The sequence below is a fragment of the Etheostoma spectabile genome, chromosome 22 (genome assembly GCF_008692095.1).
Source record: "Etheostoma spectabile isolate EspeVRDwgs_2016 chromosome 22, UIUC_Espe_1.0, whole genome shotgun sequence".
NCBI lineage: Eukaryota > Metazoa > Chordata > Actinopteri > Perciformes > Percidae > Etheostoma > Etheostoma spectabile.
In genome coordinates, this window is record NC_045754.1 from 11,687,261 (window position 1) to 11,700,316 (window position 13,056).

At 40.7% G+C, this 13,056-nt stretch overlaps 2 protein-coding genes across 3 annotated transcripts in view; both read right to left on the reverse strand.

Moving 5' to 3' along the window:
* nck1b (NCK adaptor protein 1b) overlaps window positions 1-6,835 on the reverse strand; it is a 27,023-nt gene extending 20,188 nt beyond the window's left edge. Inside the window, exon 1 of one of the 2 annotated variants that reach the window (XM_032503547.1) lies at window positions 6,592-6,835. The gene's annotated coding sequence lies outside the window, so the exon portion shown is untranslated. The remainder of the gene's footprint in view (window positions 1-6,591) is intronic. The other variant, XM_032503549.1, reaches the window with a different exon arrangement.
* Window positions 6,836-9,275: 2,440 nt separating this feature from the next.
* slc35g2b (solute carrier family 35 member G2b) lies at window positions 9,276-12,757 on the reverse strand. Its single transcript, XM_032504211.1, has 2 exons — window positions 12,229-12,757; window positions 9,276-11,041 (listed from the first exon to the last, which is right to left on the reverse strand). The coding sequence occupies exon 2, from the start codon at window positions 11,012-11,014 to the stop codon at window positions 9,764-9,766; it is 1,251 nt and encodes a 416-aa protein (XP_032360102.1). The 5' UTR covers window positions 11,015-11,041; window positions 12,229-12,757; the 3' UTR covers window positions 9,276-9,763.
* Window positions 12,758-13,056: the final 299 nt, after the last annotated feature.

The window sequence follows — 13,056 nt, forward strand, 5'->3', positions numbered from 1 at the left end:
ATATATATATATATATATATATATATATATATATAAAAAAATAATTGTGATACCAAACTTATCACATAAATGTTGCTTCAGAGAATGACAAACAATTGATAACCGTAGTTAATAATCATTATTAATTTGAATAATCATAATTCAAGTCATATTTGATGTTTTACATGCAAAACCCACTCCATGCTAGAAAGAAATAAATCACTGGCAACAATACCAGATTGAACTCTACTGTATATGAAGTAATAGTACAATATGACAGAATAGATAAATTAAAAGGCAAGCCTACTTGTGTCATGTGATTGTTAAATACTAAATACCAAACCGATAGAGTGGCCCCATCTTATCTACTGCCATAGCAGCAGTTGTGGCCCAGTGACAGGGAAACCAGTGTTATTATCAGTTATCCACTCATGTTCTCAAGAGTGCTAACACTGGTCACAACTGTTTCCCAATCTAAATTTGGTACCATTATCTTTAATAGTTCAAAAGGCATAGGGTAGACTACTACTTCAGAAATGTTCAGAAAATACCTTATTGCTAGTCAATACAATTCAAGGAGGCTTAAGTGACACTGAAAACCACAAACCACAACAACTGCACATCAGTAGTTTAATTGAGATACAGTGTGCAACTATGCCATATTATTATTATGAAACAAAACTGACATGAGTTGACCACATCCTGCAGTCTACAGTTGCTGCCACAACCCCTTGTGTCTCTGTAGGAAGAAAAAAACAAAACATGTGGAGAGCCTAGTTAAAGAGCACACCCAGTGGCCTGTATGGTAATATATGATATGGGGATACAATACTCAATATATGCATAAGAAAGAAAGACCAGGAATTAATGTGTAGCATGGATTGCAGTGAATAGCTCTGATCTACCAGGCTGACACCAGAGGTTCCTTGTGAAAATGATGTATCACAACAACTGGATACTGTATAATCTAAACAAGCCTAGGAGAACAATTATGGATCCGTGTCTCTCTCTCTGTGGAAGCAAATAGTACCACAACTTGACATGATTGCTGAGGCACTGAGACAGCAACAGCATGAGCTCACAGAGGCAGACAGAGTAACCTAATCCCTGTGACAGCCTGCTAAAATCACAGCCTCCGCTGCCTTCTGGAATGTGCTCTGTGTGCTCACTGCTCACTCAGGCCCTCTGGCACTGCTACACTTCCTCCAACTTACACCAAAACTCACATTTTGGGCACAGGGCAGGTCTGGCTTCACAATCGGACAGCGCAGGACAGCGACGGGCCTATGACTACGCGCTTCTGCCGTTTTTCACATCGAAACCACAGCAACTAAAACCCATGAGACTGCATCTCATTCCAGCTGTCCTAAGTTCTCTCTAAACAAAGCAGAAACACAGCAGCAAAGGGTCATGGGAGACTTGGCAGACCAGCAGTGAGACAGGAAGTGTGGACACAAGGGTGACCGGATGATGGGAAAGTGATGCAATCTGACATAGCGCAGGCTTGACCTCTGAGTTCAGATAACTTATCTTAGCATTGCATGTAATGTACCTCAATTAATAGAGGTGAGAACCAATTAACACCGGTGTTGCTGGGAGAAAATATGATATTCCCCATTAAAAAACTGTATTGTTCCAGTATTATATTAAAACTTAATTGAGGACAGAGGCGCCTCTAGTGTTTTGGGTTAAGCATATAAGCTGATGACTGTGTGAAAGCAGTTGGTTATCCAGCCCTCGGGATCACCCTCAGCAGTTGGGAATGGCCTAAAATAGACAGGGGCTCATGTCCTTTGAGAATTGCCAGAGATTTACTCTCATAGTAACAACCAACACCAAAGGTTTCAAGCTTTCTTTTTGGCCAACTTCACATCCAAGGGCTTGTTCTATGCTCAAAGCAAATCTGTGAAAATCTTACACAAATGCCACCATTTGAAATATGTTGCTTGGCAATTTAGCCACAAAATGAAAAGTCAAAATCTAGCCCGGCCAATTTGACATATGTAATGCACTTTAGTCACAGATTGTTCCTTATTCAAATCCATGGTATCAATCTTTTATCAAACACGCATATTGTGATAGAGTGGGCACCCATTCGTAACAGATTATATTCATAAGTAAATTTGACAATCATAAAAACTGATCATAATAGATAAGGCACATAAACAAGCACAGCAATGTGCTTTCATTTCCCCATTTTCACTTCCCAGTTAATTACGACTGCATATTGTCCATTTCACAAGGCATGAGTCTGGATGCCGCTGTCTAGCCCACAGAGAGATGGAATTGGTAAACTGACATACCATTTTTGCGGCTTAAAAACAGGATGAGATGTCCTATTTTGTGTCCTGTATTTTGAAATGGTGAGACTAACTGAACATAAAAAAGGATGAGACAAATGTGGACGCTTCACAGGGTCTCTTATATGAGTGCTAGCTGAAAACATTTTTTTTTACACAAGACAGTACATCAGGGATTTATATTAGACCTGAAAAGCCTGATCAAAGCACCCCTATCAAACACCACAAAGAATTACATAACCAAAGTGATTTTCGGAAAAATGCTGTAGAACAGACTAAATTTAGAAGTAAGACCACTGCATTAGTGTTTGCAGAAATCAGCCAGACTGGTACATTACCTAATTATTACCTTCCAGTATTTACACTAAATTAGTTTAATGTACTCTACAACTGGCCTTAGCAGCAGCCTACCAGCACGAAAACACTTGGCCTACATCCTTTCTGTAAGTAAATCCTCACACCAGTACATAATACCTCTATGTAAGAAAGGATCTATTTCCTCAGACCCCACCTAGCAGAGCCTACACATCCACGTCCACACCCTGCTAGATGCTGGAGTTGCCAGTTGTTGTTTTGGGTGGCCCGTTTGCTTCTAGCTACCAGATCCAATGATGGCCACATCCAAGCAATCTGGGTTGAAGGCAACAAGCAAAATAAAACCTTCAGGTTACCTCACTGACTCTGTGAGCTCCATGGGATTTCCCAATGACTAATCCAAGTTTACAAAGCAAAAGGATTCATAACATCGTGTACTAAAGTACAATCCTTTCGTGGTTTGGTATTGTGAGCTGTCATGCTACTTAAAACATCTAGTAGCATTAAGGAGTTAGTAAAAGAGACAATCTGGCCACCCAATGTACTGTAGCTGGATAGCTCATTGCAACTGCAGCCTCCTGGAAAAAGCTATTGTTGCAGTCAAAATAGCAGATCATTTGTAAACCACAAGATAATAATCCAAGGCAGCCTGTGACAGAGAGATGAAATGGATACACTGGCTTCCTCTTAGACATTGTACATCCTGGCAAATATGAGCCTTAGGGTGCTGTCACAATAGGACTAAACAAGACACTTGGGACACAAGTCTGAGAGGGCCACGTGTTGGAACTTGTGTGAGAGCATCTTGAGAGCGGGAGGCTTTCCAGATTGGATGGTGATGCCACAAAAAATCTGGAGTCTGGCTGCACAAATCAAAAATACATTTGACAGGACAGAGACAAGAAAAACAACATTTTCCACAGACATCAATCTTCACCTCTGTAAAGCTTGACTGAGAAATATCCTGCCGCATTTTAGACACGGGAGGACGGTGCTTGATGAATCTGGGAGTTCTTTTAAGTGATTGTCATTTCATTTAAAGCCCCAATTCGTACACCCGAAATAAGACAACAATAGACAACAATGCATGTTAATAACCCATCCAAAAGATCGAATTCCGAGGACACAGATGAATGAGTTTCCCATTTTTCTACAAGCAAAAACCTGTGCCATCAAAGTCAATTGAAAGACACTGTCATCACATAAAACAATAATATAGTATAGTAGTATAGTATTTTATTAATCAATTCAATATTGATTTTGAAATCCAGAGCTACTTCTGTAGTGACAGATGGGTAACATCTTAAGCCAGGCAAATGTGTCGGGATTAAGCCAGATTTTAGCCCAAAATATCTAGGTGGTGGCCAGACTAAACACAGCTTCAGTGTCTCACATCAGAAATGCTGCTGTGCCTTAAAAGTATAATTTCATCAAAAAAAAGAAATTTACACTTCTACCAACATATGTTGACTTAATCGTTTCTTTAGTCTCGGATTCACGACTAATTCTGTAATTACCACGACAGCAACAGTTGCAAGCACACACATCCTCATTTTTACACTGCCAAACCCACTGAAAGAAAACCCAGAACCATAATGACCTAATGGAGAAAAACACCACCGAAACTGCACACTTCAGGCCTCCGACATGAGGAAGTCAAATCACTTACTCCAAATGATAAGTGATAGTAAATATTTTAACCACACATAGCCTAGACCATAAGATTGTACAGAAGTGAGGTAAAATGTTATCAAACCAAATGCCAATAACTGCAGCGCTTGATGACTTTGCTTTTGAATACATTAACAGTTGAACACATCTTTTTTTATGGTCTCAAGTCTGCTACTGATAAAAAAAAGTGCACTTGCCATTCATCATGCTCCTTAAAAATGGCTACATTTCTCTTTTCAGCAAGTGACCTTGGTTAACACATAGAAAGTAATTTTGTTATTAACTGTTCAAAACAAGCCTATATGCATGAGCAGTCAAAGTAAAACCCGCCATACAGAAAAAGACAAAATCACAAAAGAAAAAGAGGAAGTGGAAGAGAGCATATGCAATAACTGAAATTTGGGAGACTTCAAGAGAAACAATAATGTGGAAAATTACCCCTATTTCTCAACTGAAATAGAAAACAAAAGCAACTTAATACAGTTGAATCCTGAGCTCTTCATTTGACCAGGGGAATTTTTTCAGCCACATTAGATTTTTTTTGGCTATCACTATAATGCACAGTTGGTATTTTCCCCTAGGCTGTGAGGACAGATTTGGCTGCTTGAGGCCACTAGTAGCACAAAGCAGGCACTAAGAAAGAAGCAAGGGCAGAAGAAAAAAGCTCATCACTACATATCCGTAATACTGTCATAACAAAGGTGTCATTAGAGGGTCAACAGGAGCTATAAATAGAGCACAGATAAAGTATATAGCGCTACATCACTGAAATATACCAACAGGCAAAGCTGAATAGTCTTTACTTTAGTTCAGGGGGAGTCCTCGATCCTAAACTTGAGCTCATGACCTGGCAGCTGATGGGTGCAAATGTTCTCCATTGGTCTCCTATTAGCCATTTTTGCATCTTACAACTTGGCCTCAAAATTCTTTTGACCAATTACGTATAACATCAGCCTTTAAGCAAATCATGTCGATAAGCAGGTCTCCACCATCTTTTGGCCTGCAAACTGTGCCTATCCTCCCTCTGACTCCTATTGAGAACAGAGCTACAGCAGACCAAATGTCACTCTCCCCCTCTCACCTCCCTGAAACCTTAATGAAAGACTGTGAAGAGGTCTGTCAGTGTGACAATAATTACAGAAACTATACTACTCCGCAGCTGCAAAAGACCCCTTTGGTGTTCGGAAAGACATACCTTAAAATTATTCACATCTAACTAATCACATATCTCTACATTAATATTTGTGAGATAAAATACTCAAGCCATATTAATCTGCTGATTGTTTCACAGTACTGTTGAACCATTTTTGTAACAGGCCACACAAACATAAGCCACAGGAGCTTGCCAACAATTATACAGGCTTATCGCCCATTGTGCTACTAAAGCATGACATTTAGTCTGGCTGTGGTTGTGTAAGGTAGAAACACTGTTAGGAGATAAACAGAGGGGACCATTATCTCAAATTTAGCCCCAAAACAGAAATGGTTTCACACAGCAGACCTAGATTTGCCCAAAGGTACCTATTACTGGTCTTCCTAGGTAGATGTAAGTTATCAGAAATGAAGAATGCAGTTGTCCTTGTTTCTATCTTTGAATTAGCAGGCAAAAAAATGAAAGGCTGACTACAATAACCATTTATGTTTGTACAATTACAGCCAACACAAGTTACAGGGAAGCATAAGTTAATGTTAGGGAATGACTCTATCGTGACCATGACCAAGCTGGGTCCAATCACAGCACAACAAATGCAACGGGAGTATTACTTAACGTTACATAGAAAAATGTAAGCAATGAGACATTGTTTAGTTCAGTCAATTAGAAGATGCAATTTGCATTGTAAAACGTTTACTGTGGCTACGCTGAGGCGTCCTCTCCCTGTTCAATCTCGAAAAGAAAAGCGTTAACGTGGTGCATTGCACGACATGCAGTGTAGCCGCATTCAGAGGTTGTACAGCAGTTGCATCTGAGCTTTTATCTTATGACTAACTAACTAAGCTTGACAGCATATCACGCTATCTAACTTGGCTAACGTTAACCTGGCAATTAAATTCACCAAAATACGTTTAATGGTTACACATATATCGGTTGCTGCCAATGGCTAGCTAGTCAGCTTGGTAACTGTATGCTGGCCATGTTGGCAGGGCGACAGGCTGGTTTTGTCTAGGTTAACAGTTAACTTAGCTTTTAGCCGACGTGACTTACAATGTTACTCGATGAATTCAAGGATAGCAGGAGCTAGCCTGTAGCTCTCGTGAGAAACGTAAGTGCGGTAGCCTGCAGATAGCTTCACCCTTAGTGGCAGCTCTGATTCCTACCGTGTCTTACCTGATTGCTGATGACCACCTCTTCTTATCACCTTTAAGAAATATTCAATGTCTAGAAGCGTCACACAAATGATATCCAGATTCCTTGATACCTAGCAGCCAGTTATTTTTCCACTCCAACAAGCTAGCCTAGCCGATGAGACGCTGTGCCCCGTTGGAATAGCATTTCTATACCAAAGCATGTCATTGCTCAGAAGCAAAGCTAGGCTAGCTAGCAGCAGCCTCGCAAGCGGTTCAGATTCCAGGTTCCTCCTACTCGCATCCAATTGGCTGCGGAGATGTCGACTCTGTATTAATTGGACCATGGGGCTGTCGGTCAATCACACTGCAGATGCTGATGTTTTAAGCATTTAAGCAACATAATCACTACTATAAAAGAAACATGTATATGAAGAAAAATATATACAGGTATATTCTATTATTTTACACTTATGTATTACTCATTTTACTCAGAATCAGCCAAAAGAAAATATGTAGGATGAATTGGAAAGTGGTACTTCCAAATGTAGGACACCTAAGTCTACTGTTTGTAGGTCCCTCATATACACATGAATGCCAGTGAAACTATTGGTTAGCCAAAGCTGTGGTGTCATGTAATTAAAACCCCATGACCTCTGAACCAGTCCACCAGAGGATGCACATCAAACACAAAGTATACATTTGTCTGTGTGTGTGTGTTTTCTACTGAGTAAAAACTCAGTAGAAAACCAATAAACCCATTCCAATGCTCTCTTGCACAGAATGAAAGGCAATGGCCACTTTCACCAAGATAACTCAAGTACAATGTGTGATGATATTCAATTATCCATGTTTCATCCATCTGTAACCAAGAGAGTTACTAACTAACTTGTTTTTTTGTACCATGTTACATGAATCAAGGTAATTTCATCACCTTTTTTGTGTACCTTTTATCATAGACCTTTCATGTGTCCCAGATGAGGAACACAACTGTCCCACATTAGAAAGCTGCAGATATTTTTAGACAACTTGTGCTAAGAGTACTAATATGTCTATAATTTATTTTGTGATCTGCATTTTCTCTTTTGATTTGATTAGTGCACATCCCTGGGTTTTTAAAATGGTATTGGGTGTAGATGTAATGTGTTGGCTTCACATTGTAACAGGTCACAGAAGTGTGAAATGCAAAAACCTTTCCACTTTAGGATTCACCCTACTGAAGGCCTACAAAGCGCTAAATTGGGCTTAGGTCTCAACCTGCATAAGTAAACATTTTTCAAATCTAAGTGTGGATAATCTAATTCACGACAGCTTAAATGGTGTCTGCAGCTGGCAATATGTTGTCTGTATAGTACTTGCAGTATGGCCTTAGATATAGTGTTGATCCTTTCATAATAAATGCTCAGTCATCTGTGCAGCACAAATACAGACACTCACACACATACATACAACAAATTCCATTCAGGCCCCTCCTGGGAAATGATACTTCTAATAAACATGTCTGTGGTGAAAAGGGTTGCAGAGTCATTTGGAAGGTTGTGCAGCTCGCTGCAGGATGCAATCTGTTTCCTGCTCAAACAGATGGGCCTCCTCTGCATGTATTCTCTTTCTGCACCCAAATCCCATCTCAAAACAAGAGCATGATACAACACATAAATGTATCTGTATCTCACTCTATTCACCTTTTTTTAGTGAAAAATAAACTTAAGATATTGACCGTAGTGTTTTTTTTTAAAGAAAACGTGACTGACAAAGTGTGTTTTCAAAGTGAAAACAATTTTATACTATGATGCGTTTATGATGGTGGTTGTAAGTTAATTGTACTTGCAGTTTACTCACCATTGAGTATCACTGATAGTAGGTTGTCATCACAGATAATGATTTGATTTTAGCAACACTGCACTGCTATTTGTGTGGTTGTAACCACAAGGCTCTTATGCACAGCACTTTATCAGGTCATACATAGAACTCTGCCTCTGCTCACTAAATAAAAAGGGTTTGGACAAACCATGTTGATGTTTAAATTATTTTTATGCAATAACTGTCCCTGGCTAAGTTCGATTAACCAATGGATACAGCACTACCACCTTCATGATTTAATAAACCATTACTTCAACTCTAACTGTGATTGTGGATTGTGAATGCCACCTGCTGGGCTCTAAGTGAAACATCAACATTGTGCCAGTTTTGAGCCGCAATATGTCCTCTTTCATTTGCTCTGCATCATCACGTTTTTTTGTCATTTCATCACTGTCGTTTTGCCTCTGGGCAATCACAGAGACTGACTGGCACGGCTTAGTTCTGCACACAGAGAAACGAAACAGCCACTCGATTTTGCACTACAGAAAAAAAGCAGATGGTCTCATGTTGTCAAAGGAGACTTTAATTTAATACAGTGCTCCTGTCTCTGGGTATTAGTTTGATATGCGTCTGAAAGCAAACAGAAGCAGTGTCCAGGGATGAAATCATCACTAGTGTAAAATATCAAGCGGCTGCTGGGGCCAGGTCATAGGTGAGAAAGTAAGAAGAGGTATTAGTTTGGGCACAAACCATTGCTGGGAGAAAATAGTATATGGAATAACACAGATCGCTTGTTTTCCTGTGCACAAAATAAGGTTTGATCTCCCATATCCATCCCTGTGTCGTTTGCTCTATAATTGCATTTTATTTGAAGAACTTACATCATCTTGGCGAGCAACAGATTACTGTTAAGAAAAGCAATACCAGTTATTTTATGAAATGTGGGTGGTATTTATTTTTATTCTTTAATTCCTTGTTTGTAGTATGAATGGTTTCTGGGCTGACATTTACACAGTGTGACAACTGTGGCAGTGTGACAACAGAGGGATACACCACGCTGTGTTGTTGATGTTATTATTGTTGTAAAACGTGCATTTCATTAAAATGATCATCTTACACTGCCACTCACAAGACCAGATTCAACATGGTTTCAAATGTTGGAGCAAAAATAAATCACAAAAATGAAATTGACTTTTTTTTTTGGTCTTCGACACAATTAGACATTAAAGCAGTGCTATCAGAGGGACATAGTCACCATACTACATTTGTCTTTTATTTCACACACAATATTAAGACATTAGTTACTCAACTGGCACCCTTCCAACAACACAACAATACAAAATCATCAGATTAAGATTCAGACATTCTTTAACAACCAAGCAACATTGTAAACAAATAGACTGACATATCAAAACTCATTTAATGGGCGAGTCTAGGATCTCTTGATAATCCTGCCGTATGGCCCTGCTCACCCTGTACAGCTTGACTCCTGTCAGGGTGAAAACACTGACCATGATGACCAGGCCTCCGATGACGTCGTAGACGGACGGGATCATCCGCAGAACAATGAGCTGGAGCAACATGGCAACCACGATCTCAAGATGCTGCACTGTACTGACTAAGGCTGGATGAAACTTGTTTAGAGCATAGTAGACTCCAAGGAACGCCACGGTGGAGCAGATACAGATCCCAATTAAATAGCCCCAGGTCTCCCCATCTAGAGGAATGATGGGCTCCTGCATGATAAACATGGTGGAGGCACCCCACACAGTGCCCGTCCAACCGAAGGTAAACAGTGCTGCCCACATGCTGACGCGCTCCTTAATGGCTCTGTAGACAATCATGGAGAGGGCAGCGGTCAAGCCGGCCATGACTGTCATTGTGTAGCCAAAGGCCTCCTTCCAAAACCCCAGCCGGGACTTCTCCTCGTCTGCGACATTTGGCACCATGACTAGGCACAGACCGAACACGCTTCCCACCACTGTGACCACATCTGTGTAGCCCAGCCTCTCATCCAGAAGCAGGAAGGCCAGTATTGCACTGAAGACTGTGGTGGAGGCCCGCCACATGATGGTGCCATTACTGGGTGGTACTATAGCAAATGAGGTGTAGGCGCAGGTGATTGAGATTACATTGCACACACCGTAGAAGAACAGGCGCAGTCGGTAGCCCTTAGGGCCAAATGGGGCCTCCTGGTAGTAGAAGACCACCAGGATGGACAGCACTTGGATCACGGAGCGGATGAAGAGCAGCTCGAGGGAGGGCACTTTAGAGCGATCAGCAGCTAAACGAGTAATCAGTGCCACACAACCATGAGCCACCGCTGCCCCAAACAATGCCATCCAGGTCACCCTGGAGGCCAACACATTCGCTTCTCCAAAGCTGGCCAGCTGGCCCCCGACCCCCTTGTCTTTTTGCACACTTGGTTGCTTAGGCTGGGTCTCCATGGTTCCAAACAAAGTCCGGCTACCTTTGCTGTCTGACACCAGTCTCTTTCCCACATTAGCTTCCGCAAAGGCGCCAAACTCCTCAAAAGAGGGTGCATCATCATACCCTTCATCGCCAGGCTGGGGAAAGTGTGTGGCATATTTCACTGTCACTGTGTTTGGGTGAATCTTAACCCGCTTTTTTGATCCATACTGCAGCGAGGATGAAGATACATCCATGTTTCCTTATGCGTCAGATGGGGTAATCTGAAAAATGAAATAAAATTGATTGCAGGGTAATTGTGCTGAAATAACATTCAAACAAATCATTTGTCTGTTTGTATTGGCCTAATCAGTCAGAACAGAGAAAAATGTTTGCATGATTCATAACTTGTTTTGTTTTCTTGAAACCATCCCTCACACACACACACAAAATACAAACATGCTGCTGACTCATTGTATCATACACATGCACATATTAAAACCACACACTTACTGTATCCCCCTTGTCTCACTAACCTTTTTTACTCTGCCTATACACTTGTGTTTTGTTACTTAAATATATATATATATATATACATATCCCATGCAAGCTCGTATAAGCCAAGCAGCAAGCACTGAGGCTGATGCAGTCTGATGGGGATGGAATTACATAACAGGAAAGAATGTGGGCCACTTCTGACGTGAATGGAGTTGCACACCATAAATTAGCAAACCCTGGAACAAGGACTGCGTGAAAGGGTTAAATGAATAGTTTGAATGGTTCCTTTTTATGATTCCTTTGAACAGCAAAGGGATTTGTCTTAAGGGTGGGATTAGCAAATGTTGTAATAAAATCAACACAATAGGCTATATTTAAAAAAGAAAAACTTAATATATTAGGAACTAATTCATACAATTTTTTTCCAAGATGTTAATATTACTACATTCATTCTGTCAATCCCTTAAGACAGCATGAATCAACACCACAAGGGGGCAGATAAATACTCCTATGCCTTCTTTCCTCATAAATTCGATTGCTCCTCCTTTTTAAAATATGCATAACTTGATCCTAAATACACGATGGTGATATAATAGTTCTAGGGATATTACTTAAAAATAAAGATTTGAGATGTTTGAGTCTGAAACAACCCCTCAAAGCAACGCTGTGAGCACTTGAAGCCAATTTAACGATGGCTAAATATCTTTAGCTGACAAAATTATTATTTTCAGAAATCGGAGACAGAACCCCCCCACACAAAAATCACAATTCCACCTTTAAATATTCGTCATATAGGTCGGTTCAAGCAAGCTCTTGGGGTGAATTATTAAAGTCTAGTTTTATTTAGGTTCAAACTGACAAAGAGCGTCTTTCTGTAAAATCACTATCAATGGACATTTTTAGGACGGTCCTATCAGGCGTTTGCATTGGAGTAGTAACTGCGTGCAGCAAGTAAAACATGACATCGTCTCACCTTTTGTCCTTTGAATAGTTCCTATTGATGCATAAACCCGGGTTTGTATCATAAATGGAGACCTCGTCTGGTTTCTTGATCCTTACATTTGGTCAACTGCCATTTCCCCATCTTCCCCTTCGACTGGAGCGCCTCTTGGAGATGCGTGCTGCTTATTTGTTCTCCGCGCTGTCGATGGACACTGCTTCTGATGCTGAAGCTGCTGGAGCTGCTGAAGCTGCTGTTGCTTAGGGCGATGATGATGATGATGATGATGATGGTGGTGGTGGTAGTGATGATGATGACAAAGAAGAAGCGGCAAGCGGCCGGCCGGGGAGGAAAGTCGGGAGAGAGAAGCTACTGTCACTGTCACAGCCAGTGGTTTCTCCTCCTCATCCTCATCCTCCTCCACCTAGACCCACTCATTCGTCATCTCTCAGGGGGGGAAAGGGATGTGCGTCGGTTGGTCAGTCATCATCATGTTCATAAGATTAAACTCCATCCACTTTAAAAGGAAAATGCAATTTGTCAATTTGAAGTAACTGTGATGAAGGAAGTAGAAGCTTTTGTCTCCCATCTTCTACATGCATTAGCTTAATTGCACATGACATACGCTGTGTAATGAACATGTTGTAAGGGTGGGGTTTACCCCCTGCTACATTGATGATTTTATAGTCTTATTTGCAAAGTCGTTGTGTAGCCCACATCTTATTCTTACTCTTTATTTTACACACATTACTTTACATTTTTGCAGATGTGCCAGTGTTAGCAAGCAGGCTAATTTTCAACTGTAGTCCATCCGCATATTATTCTGGATTAATTTGGCTAGTTTTTTTATTTTTTCATTTG

Excerpts from the sequence above, each read along its gene's own strand:
- slc35g2b (XM_032504211.1), bottom strand. The coding sequence starts at position 11,014 with ATGGATGTATCTTCATCCTCGCTGCAGTATGGATCAAAAAAGCGGGTT.